We start from the raw sequence: 25,773 nt of genomic DNA on the forward strand, positions 1-25,773 counted from the left end.
CGGAAATGTTGACTGCAGAAAAGGTATCAGGGAGAATAAAGTAGATTATATTTATGATTTCCAAATAAATGTATTCTAATTTACTAGGCTAATTGTATTTTTTCCTAGTTAAACCTCTTCACTCAGTCTAACTCAAGAGTTTTTGAATCACACAGTTTTAACAGCATTCTCAATCCGCCAACACGTTATCAGGTAAGCATTCATTAGACATATCTCTTTATCTCTATGTAGTTCCACATATGTCTCTGTGTTCATGTGTGTGTGTGTGCACACGTGCACGCGCGTGTGTGTGTGTGTGTGTGTGAGAAAAGTGAGTAGAATTATATCCTTCAGTTCTTCAGATGTGCTGTGAGGATAGAACGGAACAGAGAAAATGGTATGTTAGAGGGCGCTTTAGAAATCAGAGTCCAAGTTCTTCCTCTTCTCCTTCTTCTTCTTCTTGCTATTGTTTTGTTTATTTGTTTGTTTGATTGAGGAAGAAGAGTTCCTTTGTGATATTGAAAGCAAAGTGTTGCCACAATTTCCGAAGATCACTTTCATACACCTTGAGCTGGAGAAAGCAGTGGGAGATGTGCTATATTAGGAAAATAATGTTCTCACAGTACAAAAAAACCTGGTACATTTCTCCTGATAATCTGTTTTTCAAATGGAATCTTAGGCTATACTGTTGCATCAGTACTACTTTAAAATATCTGTTGCCCTTTGATCTTGGATGTGACATTTCAACACTATTTTCCAACTCAGAAGAGGGTATAGTCCTTCCCAGGTGGTTGATCACTTTGACTACCAAATCTTTAGATTTCTGTTGAGTACAAGATCACGAGAATGAGGATCAAAGAATTTATAATGAATGGTAATGTCAATTAACGGGTGTACTCCTGTTCCTATGATTTTCTTGGAAGCAGCACATTCTGCAAAATTGCTGGGCACACTGACTGTCAAAGGCTTGCTTTGTAATGGTTACGTTATGTCCCATTATATGGTTGTATTTAATTTATCAGCCTTCTATTGATGGAAATACAGGATATCGCCAATATTTAGCTATTACAAGCAATACAAGTAAGTAACCTTCTATACATGATATTTGAAACGTGCAAGCCTATAGAATTGTCTGGTTAAAGTATATGTGCATTTAAATTTTTTAGCTATTATCAAACTGATTTTGATAGAGCTTGTACCAATTTATGTTCTTTTTTTTTTAACATCTTTATTGGAGTATAACTGCTTTACAATGGTGTGTTAGTTTCTGCTGTATAACAAAGAAAATCAGCTATATGTATATATATATCCCCATATCCCCTCCCTCTTGCATCTCCCTCCCAGCCTCCCTATCCCACCCCTCTAGGTAGACACAAAGCACCGAGCTGATCTCCCTGTGCTATGCAGCTGCTTCCCACTAGCTATCTATTTTACATTTGGTAGTGTATATATGTCAAGACTACTCTCTCACTTTGTCCCATCTTACCCTTCCCCCTCCCCGTGTCCTCAAGTCCCTTCTCTACATCTGCGTCTTTATTCCTGTCCTGCCCCTAGAACCATTTTTAGAACCTTTTTTTTAAAAATTCCATATATATGTGTTAGCATACGGTATTTGTTTTCCTCTTTCTGACTTACTTCACTCTGTAGGACAGACTCGAGGTCCATCCACCTCACTACAAATAACTCAATTTCGTTTCTTTTTATGGCTGAGTAATATTCCATTGTATATATGTGCCACATCTTCTTTATCCATTCATCTGTCGATGAACACTTAGGTTGCTTCCATGTCCTGGCTATTGTAAATAGAGTTGCAATGAACATTGTGGTACATGACTCTTTTTGAATTATGGTTTTCTCAGGGTATATGCCCAGTAGTGGGATTGCTGGGTCATATGGTAGCTCTACTTTTAGATTTTTAAGGAACCTCCGTACTGTTCTCCATAGTAGCTGTATCAATTTACATTCCCACCAACAGTGCAAGAGGGTTCCCTTTTCTCCACACCCTCTCCAGCATTTATTGCTTGGAGATTTTTTGATGATGGCCATTCTGACTGCTGTGAGGTGATACTTCATTGTAGTTTTGATTTGCATTTCTCTAATAATCAGTGATGCTGATCATCCTTTCATGTGTTTGTTGGCAATGTGTATATCTTCTTGGAGAAATGTCTGTTTAGGTCTTCTGCCTATTTTTGGATTAAGTTGTTTGTTTTTTTGATATTGAGCTGCATGAACTACTTGTATATTTTGGAGATTACTCCTTTGTCAGTTGCTTCATTTGCAAATATTCTCTCCCATGCTGAGGGTTGTCTTTTCATCTTGTTTATGGTTTTCTTTGCTGTGCAAAAGCTTTTAAGTTTCATTAGGTCCCATTTGTTTATTTTGGTTTTTATTTCCATTTCTCTAGGAGGTAGGTCAAAAAGGATCTTGCTGTGATTTATGTCAAAGAGTTTTCTTCCTATGTTTTCCTCTAAGACTGATAGCATCTTTAGGACTCTGTATGTATAATATCATGTCATCTGCAAACAGTGACAGCTTTACTTCTTCTTTTCCTCTCTGATTGCTGTGGCTAAAACTTCCAAGACTATGATGAATAATAGTGATGAGAACGGGCATCCTTGTTCCTGATTTTAGAGGAAAGGGTTTCAGTTTTTTCACCATTGAGAATGATGTTGGCTGTGGGTTTGTCATATATGGCCTTTATTATGTTGAGGTAAGTTCCCTCTGTCCTACTTTCTGGAGAGTTTTTATCATAAATGGGTGTTGAATTTTGTCAAAAGCTTTTTCTGTATCTATTGAGATGATAATATGATTTTTCTCCTTCAATTTGTTAATATGACGTATCACATTGATTGATTTGCATATATTAAAGAATCCTTGCATTCCTGGGATAAACCCCACTTGATGTGTATGATCCTTTTAATGTGCTGTTGAATTCTGTTTTCCAGTATTTTGTTGAGGATTTTTGCATCTATGTTCATCAGTGATATTGGCCTGTAGTTTTTTTGTGACATCTTTGTCTGGTTTTGGTATCAGGATGATGGTGGCCTCGTAGAATGAGTTTGGGAGTGTTCCTCCCTCTGCTATATTTTGCAAGAGTTTGAGAATGATAGGTGTTAGCTCTTCTCTAAATGTTTGATAGAATTTGCCTGTGAAGCCATCTGGTCGTGGGCTTTTGTTTGTTGGAAGATTTTAAATCACAGTTTCAATTTCAGTGCTTGTGATTGGTCTGTTTATATTTTCTATTTCTTCCTAGTTCAGTCTCGGAAGGTGGTGCTTTTCTAAGAATGTGTCCATTTCTTCCAGGTTGTACATTTTATTGGAATATAGTTGCTTGTAGTAATCCCTTATGATTCTTTGTATTTCTGCATGGTCAGCTGTTACTCCTTTTTCATTTCTAATTCTGTTGATTTGAGTCTTCTCCCCTTTTTTCTTAATGAGTCTTGATAGTGGTTGATCAATTTTGTTTATCTTCTCAAAGAACCAGCTTTTAGTTTTATTCATCTTTGCTATTGTTTCCTTCATTTCTTTTTCATTTATTTCTGCTCTGATCTTTATGATTTCTTTCCTTCTGCTAACTTCGGTGTTTTTTTTTCTTCTTGTTTCTCTAATTGCTTTAGGTGTAAGGTTAGGTTGTTTATTTGAGATGTTTCTTGTTTCTTGAGGTAGGATTGTATTGCTATAAACTTCCCTCTTAGAACTGCTTTTGCTGCATCCCATAGGTTTTGGGTCATGGTGTTTTCATTGTCATTTGTTTCTAGGTACTTTTTGATTTCCTCTTTGATTTCTTCAGTGATCTCTTGGTTATTTAGTAGTGTATTGTTTAACCTCCCTGTGTTTGTATTTTTTATAGTCTTTTTTCCTGTGATTGATATCTTCTAGTGTCATAGTGTTGTGGTCGGAAAAGATACTTTTTACAATGTCAAATTTCTTAAGTTTGCCAAGGCCTGATTTTTGATCCAAGATATGATCTAACCCGGAGAATGTTCCATGAGCACTTGAGAAGAATGTGTAGTCTGTTGTTTTGGGATGGAATGTCCTATAAATATCAATTAAGTCCATCTTGTTTAATATGTCATTTAAAGCTTGTGTTTCCTTATTTATTTTCATTTTGGATGATCTGTCCATTGATGAAAGTGGGGTGTTAAAGTCCCCTGATATTATTGTGTTACTGTCAATTTCCCCTTTTATAGCTGTTAGCATTTGCCTTATGTATTGAGGTGCTCCTATGTTGGATGCATAAATATTTACAATTGTTATATCTTCTTCCTGGATAGATTCCTTGATCATTATGTAGTGTCCATCTTTGTCTCTTATAATAGTCTTTATTTTAAAGTCTATTTTGTCTGATATGAGAATTGCTACTCCAGCTTTCTTTTGATTTCCATTTGCATGGAATATCTTTTTCCATCCTCTCACTTTCAGTCTGTATGTGTCTTTACATCTGAAGTGGGTCTCTTGTAGACAGCATATATACGGGTCTTGTTTCTGTATCCATTCAGCCAGTCTATGTCTTTTGGTGGGAGCATTTAACCCATTTACATTTAAGGTAATTATCAACATGTATGTTCCTATTACCATTTTCTTAATTGTTTCGGGTTTGTTTCTGTAGGTCTTTTCCTTCTCTTGTGTTTCCTGCCTAGAGAAGTTCCTTTAGCCTTTGTTGTAAAGCTAGTTCGGTGGTGCCAATTTCTCTTAACTTTTGCTTGTCTGTAAAGGTTTTAATTTACCCATCAAATCTGAATGAGATCCTTGCTGGGAAGAGTAATCTTGGTTGTAGGTTTTTCCCTTTCATCACTTTAAATATGTCCTGCCACTCCCTTCTGGCTTGCAGAGTTTCTGCTGAAAGATCAGCTGTTAACCTTATGGGGATTCCCTTGTACGTTATTTGTCACTTTTCCCTTGCTGCTTTTAGTATTTTTTTTTTGTATTTAATTTTTGATAGTTTGGTTAATATGTGCCTTGGCGTGTTTCTCCTTGGATTTATCCTCTATGGGACTCTCTGTGCTTCCTGGACTTGATTAACTATTTCCTTTCCCATGTTAGGGAAGTTTTCAACTATAATCTCTTCAAATATTTTCTCAGACCCTTTCTTTTTCTCTTCTTCTGGGACCCCTATAATTCAAGTGTTGGTACCTTTAATGTTGTCCCAGAGGTCTCTGAGACTGTCCTCAATTCTTTTCATTCTTTTTTCTTTATCATGCTCTGTGGTAGTTATTTCCACTATTTTATCTTCCAGGTCACTTATCCGTTCTTCTGCCCCAGTTATTCTGCTATTGATTCCTTCTAGAGAATTTTAAATTTAATATATTTTGTTCTTCATCATTGTATGTTTTCTCTTTAGTTCTTCTAGGTCCTTATTAAACATTTCTTGTATTTTCTCCATTCTACTTTCAAGATTTTGGATCATCTTTACTATCATTGCTCTGAATTCTTTTTCAGGTAGACTGCTTGTTTCCTCTTCATTTGTTTGGTCTGGTGGGTTTTTACCTTGCTCCTTCATCTGCTGCATATTTCTCTGTCTTTCCATTTTGCTTAACTTGCTGTGTTTGGGGGCTCCTTTTCACAGGCTGCAGGTTCATAGTTCCCATTGTTTTTGGTGTCTGCCCCCAGTGGCTAAGGTTGGTTCAGTGGCTTGTCTAGGCTTCCTGGTGGAAGGGACTGGTTCCTGTGTTCTGGTGGGTGGGGCTGGATCTTGTCTTTCTGGTGGGCAGATCCACGTCTGGTGGTGTGTTTTGGGCGTCTGTGAACTTAGTATTAATTTAGGCAGCCTCTCTGCTAATGGGTGGTGTTGTGTTCCTGCCCTGCTAGTTGTTTGGCATGGGGCATCCAGCACTGGAGTTTGCTGGCCGTTCAGTGGAGCTGGGTCTTAGTGTTGAGACGGAGGTCTCTTTATAGAGCTCTCGCCAGTTGACCTTACATGGGGCTGGAAGGTCTCTGGTGGTCCAATGTCCTGAACTCAGCTCTTCCACCTTAGAGGCTCAGGCTTGACACCAGGCCAGAGCACCAAGACCCTCTTGATGTCTGTTTTCCTTCCTGCTACTCTCCTTCTCCTCCTCCCTTAGAATCCTCTCGCCAGCGAAGCTGCTTGGTTTTCTCTGCCAGCCACAAAGAAGCTGTCTTTAACTCTGTCCAAGGTTGGGTGGAAGTACTTGAGTGCTCCTAGATGACCAAGTCAGGTTTATTATCCTTCCCCTACACGGTAGCAGTTTCTCATGAGTAAACAATTGTCTATTGATAGTGTGCCTTTTATCATTCCCTTGGGTCTTCAAATGATTGTAACAATTTTCCCATTTTATACTAGACTGAATGGACTATGAGTCACTTTCCTTTTCACACATGTTCAACTCTTTTGCTCCTGCCTCATTTTGCTAGGATACCATTTCTTTGTGGGTACCTGTGCAGGTGAGCTGGGTCCTCTGCTCGGGGCCTCACACAGGAGGCTGCACGGGAGCTGCTGGTCAGGGCTGGAGACTCATTTATGGCTCCAGGTCCTCTAGCAGGCACATGGCTGTTGTTGGAATTCGCTTCCTTTTGGTTGTTGATCTCAAGCCCTCAGCTGATAGAGACCATCTGCTATTCCCTCACACGTGGGCCCCTCTCCAAAATGGAAGTTCACTCCTCGGGCAGCCGTCCTGTCCCAGAGTCACCTGAGGGCCGGGCGTCCTGTCCTGGGGCTCCTTTCCTCAGGTCCCAGAGTCGCCTGAGCGGTGGCCTCCTGTCAGGGGCTTCCCAGTCAGGTGCAGTCACCTGAGGGCCGGGTGTGGGGTCTGAGTCATGTGGGGCACTGGGCACTCACCTTCTCTGCTCCGGAGTGCACCATTGGGAGCTTCGGCCGGCGTCTGAGCCCAGTTTATATTCTTAACAATAAACGTACAAGAGTGCCCATTTCCTCCTTAATTTACCAATAGTATGTTACCAAAGGTTTTTGTCTTGTCCAAATTGATAGGTGAAAATGATACCACAGTGTCACATTTTACTTTGCATTCTTTGTAATGAATGAATTTGACCATCTTTTTAGGCTTAGTTTTCTATGTTTAAGACCCAATATTTATTTGCTTTTCTTGATGGGCTCTTTGTTATAAATTAGGAAGAATTCTTTTAAGAATTAAGAATTCTTTTAAGAATTAAGAATTCTTTTAAGAAAATCAGCCCTTTACCTGTGATAGGAGTTGAGAATTTTTCCCCCAGTTTGTTGTGTGTCTTTTTAATATTTGTGGGTATTTTTTCCCAACCTTTTAGAATTGTGTGTAGTCAATTTTACAAATTGTTTATGGCTTCAGATTTTGTGTCCTATTTCAAAAGCTCCTCTCCCATATGAGGATATTTAAGAAATGTTTTACCCATATTTTCCTTGGTACACTAATTGTTTCACTTTTTACATGATAATATTTGATCTGTGTAGAATATAGTTTGATGCAATGTGTGGGTGGGGATCCAAATTTATTTTTTTTCCAGATGATTACACAACTGGGTGTGTTGAATAATCTGTCTTCTCTATTGATTTGAAATATCACTTTTATCATTTACTAAGTTCCCATATCTACTTAGATTTATTTCTGGGCTTTCAATATGCTATAGAACCACATTGTTTTAATTACTATAGTTTAAAACAAAATCAAACAAAATACACAGAAACACATACATATGTCCTTACTTCAAGACTTTTACTTGAAGAGACTCTTACTCAAATTATTTTGCATAATTTTCCTGGTTATTCTTTCTTGTTTATTTTTCTCCTTAAACTTTAGAGTCAGCTTGTATAATTTGCAAAATATTCTGTTGGTAATTTACAGATTGTGTTAACTTAAGAAGAATTGACATTTTTATAATGTTGTGTCTTCCTTTTCAAGAATGTGACACACCTTTCCATTTGTTCAGATCTTCATTCATGTACCCAGTATCATTTTAAAGTAGTCCTCAGAGTGTTCATATTAATTAGGATTAAGTGGTGCAGATCACACAGAACCACCAAACACCAACCACTAATACCTGAAAGAACATAGAAATGTGTTTCTCTCTTCTCTTCAAGAATTCTGGAGGTGGTCATTCCAGGGCTGGTATGGTACCCACCACTGTCAGGGTCCCAGGCTGTTTCTATAATATTACTCTGTCATGATTGGCTTTCATTCTAACATGATCTTACAGTCCAAGAAAGCTACTGGAACTCTGACTATTATATCTGCATTCCAAAATATAGTCAGACAGTGATAGGGAAGAAAGATGCCTCCTTCTTGTAAGGAACTTCTGTAAAGTTACACAAACAGCATGTCTGCAATGGAGGCTACAAAATAATTCTTAATTCCTAGTGGCCGTGTGCTGAACTAAAAAACCAGGGAAGAGAATTGGCAGTCTCTGCCAAAGTGGATTATATTATTTGTCTTGGTGCTTTACACATACTTATATCTGTTATTTGATTTATAAGTTTCAAGTTTTATCTTTTGACCCTCCAGCTATAAAATAAGAAAAAATCAGTATATTTATTTTATCTTTCACCATTTTTCCCCTCCTCCTCCCAGCTTTTGCTAGTTAAATCATTAGAATTGTAGGGGTGGAACAAAAAAACCTTTCCTCTACCCATTAGGTTCTGTAGCTGGGGCCTGTGAATTAAACTAACAAAAGGCAGATTAACAAAAGAAAAAAACAACGGAGTTTATTTATGCATGCAAAGTGCAAACACATGGAAGAATTTTGTGATGAGTAACTCAAAGGGGTAGTTAGAAATTGAGGCTTATATATCATCCTAAAAGGGCAATGAATTGTGGAGAAGTGACAAAACAAAGGAAAGAGGATGTCTTTGGGCTCCCAGGGGTGGTAAATTGTGGGAACGTGAGTATATATATGGGGAAATTAATGGAAGATTAGGGTTACTGTAGTAAGGTTTGTGTTTGTGCAGAACCATCTCTGAGCCAACTTTCTGTTTCTAGTGGTGATGCTTGTTTCTCTTCCTCTTGGTATGGGAGAGGGGAGGGGGAAGACCTTCACAAAGGGAAATTTATGTCCTGTTCTTGGGCAGTTGGGAGGAAGGCAGTGAGCTCCTTCTGTGTCTTCTGCTTCTTAATTGCCTTCAGCTCAAAGTAATCCTATGTCAAAGTGATATATTTGAGGGTGATATTTTCTGATCCCCTTCACTACCTTGTAAGATTATAATTCACATTTGTTTTAGTTTTAGTCCCACAGCTAAACAGTCAGTACTCACCACCAGTCTTTTGGCCTTAATTTTCCATTAATCTCTTTGTCAGGTAAAGTTTGTCTTCCTCCAGTTTCTTCAAAAAGAGCTCATGGCGGGGCTTCCCTGGTGGCTCAGTAGTTGAGAGTCTGCCTGCCGATGCAGGGGACATGGGTTCGTGCCCCAGTCCGGGAAGATCCCACATGCTCTGGAGCAGCTGGGCCCGTGAGCCATGGCTGCTGAGCCTGCGCTCCGCAACGGGAGAGGCCACAACAGTGAGAGGCCCGCGTACCGGAAAAAAAAAAAAAAAAAAAAGAGCTCATGGGAACTACGTTCTCTGAGTTATTTCATGTCCTAAACTGTTTCCTATTTTCTATATATTCATATTAACTAGCTGTAAAATTCTTAGATATGACTTTATTTTCTTGATGTATTTGTAAACATTGCTCCACTGCTCCTAGAATGGAATGTTGATATGGAAAAGTTTGAGGCCAGCCTGATTATTTTTCTCATAGAGTTGACCTGAGATTTTGATTTGAATGCCCAAATTTTCTTTGTTTATCTTTTGAATCCAATAACTTGCAATTGATTGTTCTGTAGGTGGATCTACATGAATTTTTCCTAGCATGGAGTATGTCCTTTCAAATTGTACATTCAAGTCTTCTTTTATTTCTGAATAATTTCCTTGAATTATACCTTGAAATATTTTTTCTGTTCCATTATTTGAGGTCTCATCTTCAGAGATACCGATTAGATGCCTGCTGAATCTTTTTTTCTCTATTCCTTTTGAATTTTTCATCCATTTCTCTCTTTGGCTCCTTTTTTTCCCATCCTGTCTTTTATTCCTGTCTATCTTCATATGTGCTGCTTCAAATATATCTTTCATTTCTGTGATGATTTAATTTTTTTCTTCCTCCTCTTCTTGAGATTTTCCAACTTATATATCATTTCCTACTTTGACTTACCGTATTTTCCTTGTGCTCTTATTTTGAAGACATGATTGGTCCCTATTTTTAAAAGATTATGTTTCAATAATGGCATTATGTGTTTTCATCTCTTCTTTAGCATTTTTCTAGTGAGTGTTCTCTATTTGCTATTTGTTAGTTTCCTTTTTTCTTGGACTGTCTTAGTATATATGTTTTATAGATTCCTCACTGACTATTACTCAGTTTTGAATGAAGTAAGTTCTTCTCGGACCAGCTGCTTTCAGGAGGTTGGAGTGGGGCCAGTGAATTCCAGGGCCCCCATCCCCGGCTAGTAGGAATTTGCCTTTAGGCACAGCATTGTATATGTGAGTTCAACTTATTCTTTATTATCTCTTGTCAAAAATAGCACTGCAGGATTGTTCACAAGGCAGACTCTCCCTCTCCACCTCACTCACAAAGTACTTCTAGCAATTATGGCTTTTCTTTATAATTTCTCCTTCAGCCCTATAATTCTAAGCTTCTGTAGCCTTTGTATCAAAAGGTCAAGGACATTCTCAGCCATGGATGTCTGCTCTTGGCATTTCTCCATATCCCCATTTGACCTTTACATATAACCTTTCTAAAAAAGAATATGGATTCCTCTAAGTCTCATTAATGAGGGAGTTGTGTTTCTGTTCCTATTCTCCTTATTGCTTTTGAGTGATTTAGAAGAAGTGGAGAAACTGCTAAGTATATTGGTAAATTGAAAATGGCTATGCCTCCGCATGAGATGATCCTTGCTAAATGCCTAGAGACTCCAGAATCCTGTATATTTCGTATTTTCTAAAGAGAAGAATTCCCTGCGCCTGTGGCATAGTCTTCTGTAGCTCCCCAAAAGTGATAGCAGAAAAAGAGAAACTGAGGGAAAAAGTCTCAATCAGCTATATATACACCAAACTTCATATAAATGTCTTGATTACATTTAGATAAAAATCTACCTGTTATGAACTCCATGAGTGATAAAACTTGATTTGTTATGAATTTTTGTTTCATGTAGTGTGATTATGTGATTTACCTTAAAGAAATTCCAAATCTTAATCTACTAAATGGGGATTTTTCCTTCAAAGGGGTGACCTTTGGAATACACTAATTCTAATGGTTTATATCACAGATCAGAATATTTTTGGAATATCTCTAAAGAGTTACGTCTATAATTAGTTTATAAGACACAAAAAAGTGCTTTGTTACTTTCTCAGTCCTGAACTCAGCTAATCATTCACCTTATTAACAAAACAGTGCCATCTGACTTCACATTTTTTCAAAAATAGTTACATCCTGGGACTTCCCTGGAGGTTCAGTGGTTAAGATTCTGCGCTTCCACTGCAGGGGGCACAAGTTTGATCCCTGGTTGGGGAACTAGGATCCCACAAGCTGCAGGGCTCGGCAAAAAAAAGTAGTTACATCCACCTTCAAAAAATATGTGGCCATCACCAATCAGGTCATCATCTTACATGTTTTACATTCAAATGAATGTTTCCTCTCCATGACAATTACTTCAAAGACAGAGATTCAGATGTGTCTCAAAGGGCAACAAAGGAAAAATTTTTAGGTGCCTTAATCAATGGCAGTATTATTTATATTAACATTAATTATTATGAGCATGCAGAGGTAATTTTTATGTATATAAAGAATTTTTTTGAAAAACTGGGAATGATTTTTCTGTAGAACATAAAGACTTGGAGGGATAGCTATGATTGAATTCTGCTCATGAATACCTGTGTTAATTCAAGTTAAAAGTACATAGGTATGCTAATATGACCTTGAGAAATGAGAATATATTGTAAGCCTCCACAAAAGCTGGGCTTATCTTACCTCTCTGCTCTCTTCTGTGGCAGCTCTGCTTTAACAACCTTCTTTGGCTTGGGAACACCTCTGGCTCAGATAGTGTTAGACTGTCTGCGGCCCACATGATGGTCTCTGATCTAATTCATGTAGTCTTGATTTTACTGGAAGTACATGGTAATATGAGGAATTCACCTTAAGCTTCATGGCACATTCAGGATATCCTCTGTTATGCATGGTCTTAGGTTGTAAGACTACAAATATACAGTCCATGGCTTCAAGGATCTCTCCACTGGAGTGGAAGGGCAGCATGGAGGTGGAAGGAAGGGAAGGAAAGAAAAAAGTAGGTGAATACAACCTTGGGATATGGCTATGTGGTATAAGTGAGATATAAATAAAATGGTATGGGAACCCAGGGAAACCCAGAGGAGGAAAATATTTGAAAGCTGATCAAGTAGAAGAAGACAGAAATCTATTCTCTGTTTCTCCAAAGAACAAAACTTGGACCAGTAGTTAGAAAGTACAATGAAGCAGATTTTGGCTCAATACAAAGGAATTTTTTAACAGCTACAATTGTCCAAAAATAGACCAAACCAACTGTCTGGAAAAAGTAGCAGGGTCTGAATCACAGATGTTTATTCAGAGGCTGTGCAATGGTGATCTGTCAGGGTATGTATGTCACAATGAGTGGTATGAAAAAATGAAAAACACATGATTTCCAGGGACCCTCCCCTCCCTAAAATTCTGCTCTCTACTTCCAAGTTCTTTGTGTTTGTCCAAATGAATCTTATTACCTTATAGTCACACTTTATAGGTTGCTAAAATTCAGATTATAGAATCTACCGATGTTAGTCAAATTTGGCTTCTCTGTAGGAGTAAATGAGGAAATAAATGTAAAAGTATCTGATAGATTACTTAACAATTGTTAGTTGAATTTAAATCAGTAGAAAATAAGCAAGTGAAAAGAAAAGCTTTGATGCTTTTTGGAAAGGCAGGGCATACACACATATGCAACCATCCAAATCTCATTCCTTCTCCCAGTCTTAATGGAGGGCTGAGAAATGAACTTGGATTTGTTTGCAAGAGATAATGTTTGAGGTAACTAGGACCAAGCTTTCCACACCTTGGATAGAGGAAATCCGTAGTCCACTCAATAATATTACAATGTCTTCCTTAAACAGTGACTCACATACTCATATTGAGAAATATGGATAATTTCTGGAAGTCTGTGGAATATGGAAGTTAATTTATAGACTTCTGTTGCATTAGTTAGCAATTTGACAAAGAGGGAAAGAAGATGATTCTGTTATTGATTGATTTAATTTGTGGTACTGGCTTTGATTAAAGAATCCATCAGAAATTGAGGTAAAGATAATATTTTAAATGATACTTTTACTTATTACTCACAAGTTTCATGATCTTTGCCTACAGTACCAGCATTATTAAGATGGGTTAATCAAATTTTTCTTTATAAAAGAAACATAAATGATAATAAGGAATAATAGTTACATTAATTGAGCACCTTCTATGTAATTAACTTGTATTATCTTTTACAAGATAGATGCTAACATTTCCACTACACAGATTGTCACCAAGATTTGATTGCTTGTAAATAACTCAAAACACACTCGAATCCAAGCTATTTGTCCTTGTAGCCCACTTTCTCAACTGCTATACAATACTGCCTTGGGTTCACCAGACAAGCTACCTAATAGAATGGAAATGGCTAAACTTTGCACTTTCTTTGAGCTGCAAATCATTTTGGAATTCACATCAGTTATCTTTCCAACATGAACTAAGGGATGGACAATTACCAGGTAGTGTCATATGTGGGGAAACTGGTTTCAGCCCAATAGCAGGTGTCTTCTTGCCTTTTAGAGAGACTCCAACTTGGTGCAGTGGTAGAAAAGTACATTTAAGCTATAAATATTAAGGTGAACATTTTTGTGGGATGCATGGAAAGCTTAAAACACATCAAATTTAGAAGGGAAAAATTTAAGCCTATAACTACAATTTTCCCTGCGGGTTAAAGATGAAATGGAGATGAATATGCCTTCTTCTTTTCTCTTCAATGAGGGAATTTAATCTGAATAGTTTTGTTCAGGATATTTCTAAGGAACTTGAACACTATATGAATGTTTAAAATATTTTATTTTCCTGTTATTGTCCCTTCTGGCGGTAAATGTAAGTTTTCATAGACTTTCTAAGTGTGGCTTTGAATAATGTTACATAAATGTTTTAGAGTATTATACTAGGGAATATGGGTAGCAGTATCTTAGTCCTCAAACTTTATAAATAATACCAACAAGAGCTGTCCTTTTCTAAGCAGGAACTATGCTTTTTACATGCATTTGATTATTTAATCTGTACAACTTATTAGTTGAGTTTTATTACCCCCATTTTATAAATGAGGAAATGGAAGCTTAAAGAGTTTAAGCACCTTTAATTCACTCAGCTAGTAAATAAAGGCCTACATTCAAATTCATAGTTTTTTGTTTTTTTGCGGTACGCGGGCCTCTCAGTGTTGTGGCCTTTCCCATTGTGGAGCACAGGCTCCGGACGCGCAGGCTTAGCAGCCATGGCTCACAGGCCCAGCCACTCCGCGGCATGTGGGATCCTCCTGGACCGGGGCACGAACCCGTGTCCCCTGCATTGGCAGGCGGACTCTCAACCACTGCGCCACCAGGGAAGCCCCTCAAATTCATTGGTTTTTGACTCCAAACTTCTGCCTCACTTAAATTTTTAGAAGTTTCATTTTTTCTGGAGATAGTATTTCTAAATAATGCACTTCTGAATGATACTAAATAAGACCCTTATAAGCCCTGAGTTATTCTCAGTTTCTCTACAACATGAAGTTTTTACAGCTTTGTTTGTAAAAGTGAAAAATATTTGTTTATCATGACTGAATGACTGTTGGCTACTGAAGATGGAATGAATGCCCAGGCTAGCGAGGCACATCGATTTGCTAGGCAGCATTAAAAACCTATTTATAAGAGTATTTTAATTGTTTTTATTTTATTAGATTTTAAATTTTGATTATGGACTATTTCAAACACAGAAAGGTATCACAAAATGTCCTGTTGGACATCTGTGTCACTACCATCTTACTTTAATAAATATTAACATTTTGCCATATTCTTTTCAGATCTTTTTTGTAAGGAAATTTTGATACAACTAAAATACCCTTACTCTATTACATTGACTTTCATCCCTCCCCAGCGATCTTCACTATCTTGAAGTTCTTGTATGTTCTTCCCACGTATACTTTATTATTTACATAAGTATATTCATACCATTATGTATTGATACTAGTTTTATGTGGTTTTGAAATATATATAAATAACATTACATATTCTGGTTTTTTCACTTATCTTCATATTTTTGAGAATTATCTATATTGATACACATGTGTCTTGTTTTTCATTCTAACTGCTCTATAATATCCCATTGTATGAATACACAATTTTTCTTTATTCCTCTGTTGATGAAAATTTAGCTTATTTTCCATTTTTGCCTATTATAAATAATGCTGTATTGAACATTCTAGTAAATGTCTCCTTTTGCACATTTGTAAGTGTTTTTCCAGGTTGTGTACCTGGGAGTGGTAATATCAATTTCTATTTCCAGTAACAGGGTATAAGAGTTTCCCAATGTTCTCACAAGAACTTGGTATTATCAGAATTTTTAAATTTTGCAAACTACAAAACAACTTCCCTTTGTACTTCAAAAACGTCAGCATCATGAAAGACAAGGAAAGGCCAAGGAGCTGTTCCAGATTAAAGGAGACTGAAGATACATGACATCTAAAAGCAACATGTGATCCTTGATTGGGAAAATGAGACAGAATATAGATTATGTATTAGACAGTTTGATCCATGTTAATTTTTCTAAAGTTTGATCATTGTAGCATGGTTATATAAGAGAACATTCTTAGAAGATACTCATGGAAATATTTAGGGTTAAAATGACATGATGTCTGAAAATTATTTTCAAATGCTTTAGCAATATAATCATAATAGACACAGGGAGCAAGATAAAGCAGATGTGGCAAATTTCTAACATTCGTGAATCAAGGTGAAAAGTCTGAAGTCACTTTATTTTACTTTCAACTTTTCTGTGCGTTTGAATTTTTTTCAAAAGAAAAACTGTTTGCCAAACGTTTATGTGTGAATTGGTATTAATTTTTTAAACGTACTCTTCTCTGATTACCAATGAGATTGAACATCTTTTCATACATTTGTTGGTCATTCAGTTTTCCTTTCTTGTGAATTTAAATTCTTTTTCCTAATTCTACTTGGCTGTTTGTCTTTACCTTAGTGACTTGTCAAAATTCTATCATGTCCTGGATACTGATTCTTGGTCAGTATGTTTTGCAAGCAGCCTCTCTCCCTCTTTGGTTTGTCTTTTAACTTCATGTAATGGTTCACTAAGGAGTCGCAGCCTGTGAATGTATGAAAGTGACTTTGTTTTCAATAATTTCCCACTAACTGTCTTATTTTGAACTCTTCTTTTCCACTGAATGGAGGAGCCCTTTACAACACCTTGTCAAGGCTCCATAACTTTCCAATGACTTTGGGTTATTAGAAAGTCTCACGTTTGTAATTAAAGAGATAGTTATGTTTATTTTGAAACTTGAGAATTCCCTGGCAGTCAGTGGTTAGAACTTGGTGCTTTCACTGCTGAGGGCCGGGGTTCAATCCCTGGTGGGGGAACTAAGATCCTGCAGGCCATGCTGCATGGCCAAAAATAAGTAAATAAATAAGTAAATAAATAAAAATTATTGAGTGAGAGAGAGAGAGAGAAAGAGAGAGAAAGAGAGAGAGAAACAGAGAAAGAAAGAAAGAAAGAAAGAAAGAAAGAAAGAAAGAAAGAGAAAGAAAGAAAGAAAGAAAGAAAAACTCTCCAAATCAATCTAGCACTCTTCTCCTCCTCACTCCTATAGCACAAGCTAAACCTCTGAAGGTGACTCCAGTGGCTGAAGGCTGTGGTCTGCTTTGTCCACACCTCCTCCTGTTAGCTCTTCTAGGTGTTCATCCTGTGCTATGTGGCGAGGCAAGGGGAAGAAGCTGAAAAGTAAACATTTTTCCCTTGAGTTAACTGCAGGTTGCAGTCTCTTCCTTGTTGTTCGTCACTAGTGCTCTAACACTGATCAAATCCTGATGCCCTGCTTGTGGCCGTCACCAAACTGCTACCTGTCTAACTGTGCGGGGGCATGTTTAAAGGGTTTGAGAAGGCGATGCACAGCTCCCTGATGCAGAGATCTGGCTCTCACTTGAGGTGTGGATCTAATTTTCACCTTTCCCATAAGGAGAGCCCATTGTCCAAGCCCTATTTATTGAAAAGATTTTCGTTTTCCACTGCTGTGTATTCTACCCAACATAGTGGAAATTTGTCTCTGTTTGTCAAATATTGAGAGTACAGGTTGACCCAATGGCTCTTCCGCTCTTATCACAGTTCTTTTTCCTTTCTGACTAAATTACCAGGATCAGGCCAGCAAGCCTGCTAGAACAACCATCTAGTTGGAAGCAGGATGCCAGGCTCCCTTTCGTACAGGCAACCCTAAACTTTACATTGCCTTGGATTTCCTTCTTCCCTTCGCTTCTAGGAGGCGGGCTGCACCTTCTCCCTTCCACACAGGTAAGGGAGAGAATAACCTCTCTCCCCGCAAAGCCTATGATCCCTCCCATGTCTCACTCTCTTTCCTAATGTGAGGTGAGGAGAAAGTAGTTGGTAAGTTCAATACTGGTCTAGTGAGTCTCAGTAAGCCCCGAGGGGAGGTGGATGGCTCCAGCTGCAGGGGCCAACGTGGTCTTAGACCATGGTGGCTGACCTGGTACTTAGCATCCTTTTTCATCAGTCTTGGGTTTATCAACAATTCCAGGACAGCAGGAAAAATCCCATCTGACATAAGATTACATGTTATTGATATTCTTCCTTGTATGAAAGTTTTAAATTGTCCTAATATCGTCAGATGTATCAACATTTTCCTTATGGCTTATCCTTTCTGTTAGCTTTCTCAAGAAACATTACCATATTCCTTTCAAAGTTTTTGCTTTTCACATTTAGATTTTTCGTCCATTTGGCTCTCTTCTTTAATATATGGTGTGAGGAAGGTCTAATTTTAACTTTCCCTGTAAGGATAGTCCATTGTCTAGGCCCTATTTGTTGAGCAGTCTTTTCTTTCCCACTGATTTGTATTACCGCCTTTCAAGCTGCTTTTCACTGATAAACACTTCGTTGTTTTTTCTTTCTATAGGAATATGCCTGCATTGTCCCCAAAACTTAATTATATCCCAGCCACAGCGAATTGTCCCAGTGAGGTTTCGTTGGAGCAGGGATTGTATTCACTGTTGCATCTCCAGTGCCTAGTATGGTACCTGGCACAGAGCTGGCGCTCACTAAAAATATTTGGTGAATGAATGAATGAGTCCTGCCTAAGGTCTGTCCTGGGGTCCAGATTCCACACAGCTCAACAAGTTTTATACATATTTTATTATGACTGATAAAATGGACTTTTCCTTTTTGATAGCATGGGCTCCCTCTCAATCTGTCATTATTCTCTGAGACAGACATTTTGAATTATCCTAGATTTCTCCTTTTTACTTGACCTTGGCATCTAGTGGGTCACTTTGGTTCATAATTCATACTTTCTTAAAACTGAGGTACATTTTCCACCCTCACTATATCTGCATTTCAGTTAGAACTTTTTTTCTTTTCTTTATTGTCTTTTTAATGCTTGATATATGCACAAGAATATGTGCAGCACGTCAATTATGAAGTATAATTACATGCATACCTAGGAAGCCACCACTTCCATGAGAGGGATAACATTATCTGTCCACTGCCTCTGCATGGGTGCCCCTCTCTAGGCCACACCCTTGCCTCCACCTAAGGGGTAGTCACTATCTGGAAGTCTGGGTTTCTCATCCTCTGGCTTTGGCTTTCTTTTCAAATATAGGTTTATCACAAATATAGATAGTTCTAAAAATGCATTATGTGGATTTACCTTTATTTAGTAACCTTATAAGGATAGTTTCATACTTTGTGAAGTCTGCAACTTGAATTTGTCATTCAACATTTATGCTTCTAAGATTCATCCATACTGTTGTGTGTGGCCATGGTTCATTAATTGCATTAATTAATTTCATTAGTGAACAGAATGACATTACACTGTGTAACAGACCATGATTTATTTGTCTGTTCTTCTGTTGGTATTTGTTTGGACTGTTTCCAGGTTTTTTGCTGTCTCAGACAAGATTGCTATAAACCTCGTCTATGTCTGTCTCTTGGTCCACATGTGCTAAGTTTCTCTAGGGCCTATACCAAGGAGTGGCCTTTCTGAGTGAAAGGATATGCAAGTGTCCAACTTTAAAAGATAATGCCAAATTGATAGGGGATTAAGAGGTACAGACTACTATGAATAAAATAAGCGGCAAGGATATATTGTACAGCAGAGGGAAAGATAGCCATTGTTTTATAACAACTTTAACTGGCGTGTACTCTATAAGAATATTGAATCACTGTGTTGTACACCTGAAACTAATATAATATTGTAAATCAGCTGTACTTCAATTACAAAAACATAATGCCGACTTGTTTTTCAAAGTGGTCTACTGTACTTGTACTCATGCCAGTGAAGTACAAAAGTCCCATTGATCCATATCCTTTCCAACACTTGGCATTATAAGATTTATTAATTTTTCCCTTTTCAGATATAAAATTGTATCAATTTTTTCCTTTTTTCCAGTTTTATTGAGATATAATTAACATACAGCACTATATAAGTTTAAGGTATACAGCATAATGATTTGACTTACATACATCATGAGCTGATTATCATAATAAGTTCAGTGAACATCAGTCATGTCATATAGATACAAAATTAAACAAATGGAAAAAAAATTTTTTCTTGTGATGAGAATGCTTTGGATTTACTCTCTTACCAACTTTCATATATAACATAAAAGAGTGTTAATTGTATTTATCATGTTGTACATTACATCCCTAGTACTTATTTATCTTATAATGAAGTTTGTACCATTTTTTTTTTTTTTTTTAACATCTTTATTGGGGTATAATTGCTTTACAATGGTGTGTTAGTTTCTGCTTTATAACAAAGTGAATCAGCTATACATATACATATGTTCCCATATGTCTTCCCTCTTGCGTCTCCCTCCCTCCCACTCTCCCCATCCCACCCTTCCAGGCTGTCACAAAGCACCGAGCTAATATCCCTGTGCCTTGTGGCTGCTTCCCCCCAGCTATCTACCTTACTACGTTTGTTAGTGTGTATATGTCCATGACTCTCTCTCGCCCTGTCAAAACTCACCCCTCCCCCTCCCCATACCCTCAAGTCCGTTCTCCAGTAGGTCTGCGTCTTTATTAGTTTGTACCATTTGACTGCCTTCATCCAATTCCCCTCCCCACCCCCATGTATCTCCTTTTAATTGTAATTTGTATTTCCCCAAGAAAAGATTTTGAGATTGTTTTATATGCATGTTGGCCATTCACAATTCCATTTCAGTGAAGTGCCTGTTTGTCTTTTGCCCATTTTTCTATTGGATTATTTGAGTTTTTCTTATTAAAGTTCCTCATATACCTTGGATCCAAATTCTTTACCAGTTGTAAGTATCATCAACATTTTCTCCCAGTGTGTGGCTTGCCTTTTTACTTCCTTTATGGTACCTTTATAAACAGAAGTTTTAATGAAGTTTTAATTGTAATGAAGTTGAGTTTATAAATCTGAAAAGTAGAAATTATAATAGAATTATAATTATAGTAGAAATACTATAATTAGAATTTTTATCTTGTTTAAAAAACATCCAGTTGTACACTGAATTTATAAATATATTCTCCTATACTTCCTTTTAAAGGATTTAAAAGCTTTGTCTTTCATATTTAAGATGCATGTGGAGTTCCTTTTTTTGCGCATGGTATGAAGTAGGGCTCCAATTTAATTTTTTCCGTATGGTAAATAATTATCTTGTAAGAGCATTTATTTAGTTTGAAATATATTCACAATATATATTGCTATGAGAGGAAAACATAATATAACAGAATATATGGTATTTAGACAACATAAAATGTAATACATATAGTAATTAGTATATATACAAAATTTAAAGATATTGGAAAGACATACACTAAAATAACAACAATGATTATCTTTGGATGGTGGGATAATTGATGATATTCATTTATTGTTTAGTTCTCTGTATTTTCCAAATTCTCCATATTGAGCATATACTTATGTATTTTTTAAACAATGAGAAATAAGGTAGTATCTATAGATGATAATTTAGTGTCAACGCGCCTTAAAGAGAAATCATTATTTGAAAGAGAAGCCATGAATTGAAGTCTTTCAACTTAACTTCTTTTGAAGCTTCTTGCATCCCTGGAGTGGGTTGGCAGTGAGGGTGAATGAAGGCTGGGTCAGGGCAATGTTTGTAGATCATGCAGTAAAACTCAGCACAAGGTGAAAAGTGATGAGGTTCTGAAATCTGGGTGAGTCTTCTGTAAATAGTTACATACAGCTTCTCTCCCCTGAGTTCTTTGCTTTACAGGTATGTAAGGCTCTTTGGGAAATAGGATCCAGATTACTTATGTGTATCATTGGTGATACAATTTTTTTTTTTGACCCAACAGCAGATAATGAAAAGACTTATAAAGCGGTATGTTTTGAAAGCACAAGTAGACAAAGAAAATGATGAAGTTAATGAAGGTAAGCACCTTCAACTTGAGAAACATCCTTTTACAACTAATTTAATAAACTTGGAAAACTATCAAAAATCCAATATGCGAGAGTAAAAAATGAAAGTAAAAGTCAACCAGAAATAACTATTGTTAGTGCAATTCCTTCTTACCCTGCTTTCAAAAAAAAAAAAAAGAAAACAAATTTAAGTTGATTTTGGAGTTGCCTTGTATTTTGACTCATCATAATATATCAAAGCAAGACTAAGCCACTTAATCCCAGTAGGAAAGACGGGGGCATTACTGAGTTCAGTACAAAACATTTTAATAATAAATTAAAATTAAAACGTGTGAAAAAGAAAAAAAAATCCAATCTCAGGTAACTGTTTGGGTTCCTCCAAGATTGACAGGAGAATCTTATGCTACATTTCTAAAACTCTTTCTTTTTAAAGAAAGTTACTTAAATTGTCAATCAGAGACAGTTTATCACTACAGAATGCCCTGATTTCTTAGAATGTAAAGTCTGCCATCTTTCTGGGAGTTTTTAATCCCTATTACATAAGTAGTCTGTAGTTTCACTTCTGTTTCAGGGAGTTCACATTGAGTGTTAACATTTTTCCAGTGATGCAGGTAAAATAACGTTGGCTCAAACAGAATCCACATTTCTTCAGAAAAATCTTTACTTTGTTGTCCAGAAAGAAATCTCTATCCCATTTTTCTCATCTGGTGTTTCTCTTTTGCCTTTCACTTTTCTTCTTGGCACCTGTTTTCCAGGCATATCCTAGGCAGCATGTCTGTCTGGACTATAACACTTTTTCATCAAAGGCTGGGGTATAAGACAAAGTACAGATCCAGAGATGGAAAGAATTCAACCAGGGAGAAATAAGTTGCCGTAAAAATAGAAACTCTAGCTTTCAACACCAGTGAGATGCTACTAGATAGAGCTACGCTGATAAGAAAAGGCTAAACTAAACTGTTGAGCTTTGAAGCCATTACTTGATTAATACAAGGTATCTCTTACAAATCTGAGTCAATACAATGGTATGTGTTTGTAGAAATCTAAGAATGTGTGATTGGAAACCAGCAAAAACCCAATCATGGTGACCTAGAAACAGTCTCAGAGAGACAGGGTTGGAATTGAGTTTTAGTTTAGAAAGCAGAAACCTTATCTGTTGTACCATAACCTCCCTGAAAACAAACAAAAAAACTAAGTGAAGGGGGCAATGGGCCACCATGACAGCATCAAAAACAAGGAGTCATCTTCCAAGTCCTTTTATACAAAAGAGGAAAGTGAGTTAAGGAAAATTTGGAGTTTTGAACAAAGTTCTAACTAAGAAAGTATATCATATAATTTAACCTGTTCACTGAATATATGAAGAAGCTAAATTCCAAAGAGGTTGAGTAATTTGTGTTTCCTGTATTGGCAAACTAAGTACAACACTTAGTGTGTAGGCTTCCCATAACTCAAAAACAAGGAAGAAGAATGTAGTAGTAGGGAGGTGAAAGGGGGCCCACTGGGCTTATGGTCCAAATATGATATTAAATGGTGTGAGAATCCATTTCTTCCACCAAAGACTGGCCTCGCGATTTCGAATTTATCAGTTTATTTCCTCTACGTTGCCAAATGTGAAAGGAAAAGCCCCCCCCACCTTTTTTTTGCCACAAAAAGAATCAAATGTTTTGTGTGTATTCTTGAGGAAGAGCTAGAATTCTTTAAAATAAAAGGTTCTGACGTTTATATAATAAAAGAACATAGATTATACTTTAAAGCATCATAAAGATACCGGAAAATATCATGAAAGATATGTTTTACATATGATTCTATTATAGAAAGCTATTAAAGTACCAGTGACTTAAAGAATCATTTCTTGGATTCAAGATAAATTCATGCCCCAAGGTTTACCTTTCAAGGTCAATGGCTTATCTACATTACAATTATTTGCAAGAGAATCCAGTTATTAATTGCAATCTACACATGCTCAAAGTATTACCAAGCTAAATTATGGGAATAGTTGTGTTTTAATAGCGAGAAGTTTCCTATGGAGACTTCTGCGTATGTAAACATTGCCAGTGGTACCACATCTAAACTCCTTAATTTCACCATTGCTTGTTATTTCCTTATACATCATCCCCTGTGCCACAGAAACTAATTTGTTTGTTCCTTAGCTCCATGTTCATTGCCATTGCCTTCCCTAAGAAATACCCCTACCCTTTTTCCTTCCTTTCCCTTACTTCAAACTTGACCTCAGTTTACTTCTTACATGTGAGTATTTGCCTGTTATATAGATTGATTCATTTTTAGAAATGTTTCATTTTGCTAGGATTCCCTTCCAGCCTAGCAATGGGAAATGATCCATATAGGTGTCAACCCTTATGGCTCAGGGAACCAGACAAACTCCCTGAAGATAGAAAGGAGATACTCTGATTATAGACCAGTTAACAGAGAAATCACCCTGTGTTAAAAATTGGCTGAGCCACAGGACAATAGTTTAGCTGAGTTGTACTTTTAAAACATAGCTGAACCACTTTTTATAGCTTTTTTTTTCAAAAGCCAGTACATTTCTAAAGGCAGACATTCCTTAAACATTCTAAAGGAAAACACCTAAAGTAACTATGTTGGAGATGTTATGAGACAAATGCATTCATGTATAAATTTCACTCTTTGTTTTTTTCTAAATACGAAGGGCAAATTACCAATTATATGTTTTTTAATACAAATACCGTAGGTGAATTAAAAGAAATCAAGCAAGATATCTCCAGCCTTCGCTATGAACTTTTGGAGGACAAGAGCCAAGCAACTGAGGAATTAGCCATTCTAATTCATAAACTCAGTGAGAAACTGAATCCCAGCGTGCTGAGATGTGAATGATTCAGTAACCTGGAATTATGGCTTTGACTGTAGCACAAATGTGGGCAATAATATTTCTAAGTATGAAATACTTGAAAAACTATGATGTAAATTTTTAGTATTAACTACCTTTATCATGTGAATCTTTAAAAGTTAGGTCTTAATGATTTTACTGTTTTATCACATGCAAATGGTCTTCATTTTAATTGTCTGCCTTGACATTACAAACAATGACGTGCCATTGTATTTAAAGGCCCAATATTACTACATTATTGATATTTTTGTCCATTTTAGAATAAACTGTATGTCTTTGCACTACCTGTTTGCCTCTAAGAGACTGTAAGCTCCTTGGGGACAGGGACCATGTCTTATTCATCTTTGTGTCTCCAGCATCTAGTACAGTGCCTGGTACATAGTAGGTGCTCAATAAATGTTGTCAAAACCAACTGAACTGAACTGCCAACGAAATACAAATAAAAATTAAAAGGCCATCACTATGTAGCATATCTTCCCTTGTCCAAGTGCTAAAGAGATTTTTTTTTGAAAAATATAAACTGAAAAAATTTTACAAGCAGCTATGACTTGGTCAGATTTTCTTAGAATTTTTGACATCACTGATAATCCTAGAACCTTTGAGCCCTGAATGAAGAATTTCACAATGAAATGGGTTAATAGAAAATATAATTACATTACATATTTGTTTCATAGAATTGTTCAAAACAACACATTAAAGATTTTTCTAAAGTATATACTTTTTGCTTACTGTCTTAGATTTTCATTTGGTTTTTTTCAGTAATGTGACTTTAATCAGTGGGGTGGTGAATTTTGTAAAGTCGGGGGTTATGCAGCGTTGTTAGTTTGTTATAACCTCCTAATTTCTGCCTCTGATGCTTTAATGCTAAATAAGTTATCAACAACTGACTTCATATCTTGCCTGTTAGCTCCACTCTGAGTTTTGGAGGGTATGCTATGTGGAGGAATAGGAAGGAGCAATGGCTGTGTACCTGGAAAGCCATGTCCAAGCATCACCAGGTGTGTTTCATTTTCCTTTGAGGCATCTCTTGCCATCATTGCTTACAATGATTGACATCCTTTTCCTTATCAAGACATTTCACTTACACTTGCTACACAAAATAGATTGTGATGTATGTGTATGACTTACTATATAACTGAGCTGAACACTGGTAATATCCACAACGCTTCATGACTTTACTAGGAAAGGGGATGCAGACTGGTAAGTTCCCTCCTCTCTTCACAGACCATAAAACGTCAAAGTATTTTTTTTAACCAGCTAGGTTTAAAGCATAGAGTTATGCTTACCGTCCTAATTCTCTTCAGTCTGT

The 25,773-nt window shown here is 36.8% G+C and overlaps 1 protein-coding gene across 1 annotated transcript in view; it reads left to right on the forward strand.

The window, feature by feature from the left end:
- TRPC3 (transient receptor potential cation channel subfamily C member 3) overlaps positions 1-25,177 on the forward strand; it is a 77,337-nt gene extending 52,160 nt beyond the window's left edge. The window contains exons 10-12 of the mRNA XM_032632672.1: positions 109-192; positions 21,538-21,613; positions 24,309-25,177. Of these exons, the coding sequence (XP_032488563.1) occupies positions 109-192; positions 21,538-21,613; positions 24,309-24,451 (303 nt within the window). The 3' untranslated portion in view covers positions 24,452-25,177. The remainder of the gene's footprint in view (positions 1-108; positions 193-21,537; positions 21,614-24,308) is intronic.
- Positions 25,178-25,773: the final 596 nt, after the last annotated feature.

Source organism: Phocoena sinus, chromosome 5 (genome assembly GCF_008692025.1).
Source record: "Phocoena sinus isolate mPhoSin1 chromosome 5, mPhoSin1.pri, whole genome shotgun sequence".
NCBI lineage: Eukaryota > Metazoa > Chordata > Mammalia > Artiodactyla > Phocoenidae > Phocoena > Phocoena sinus.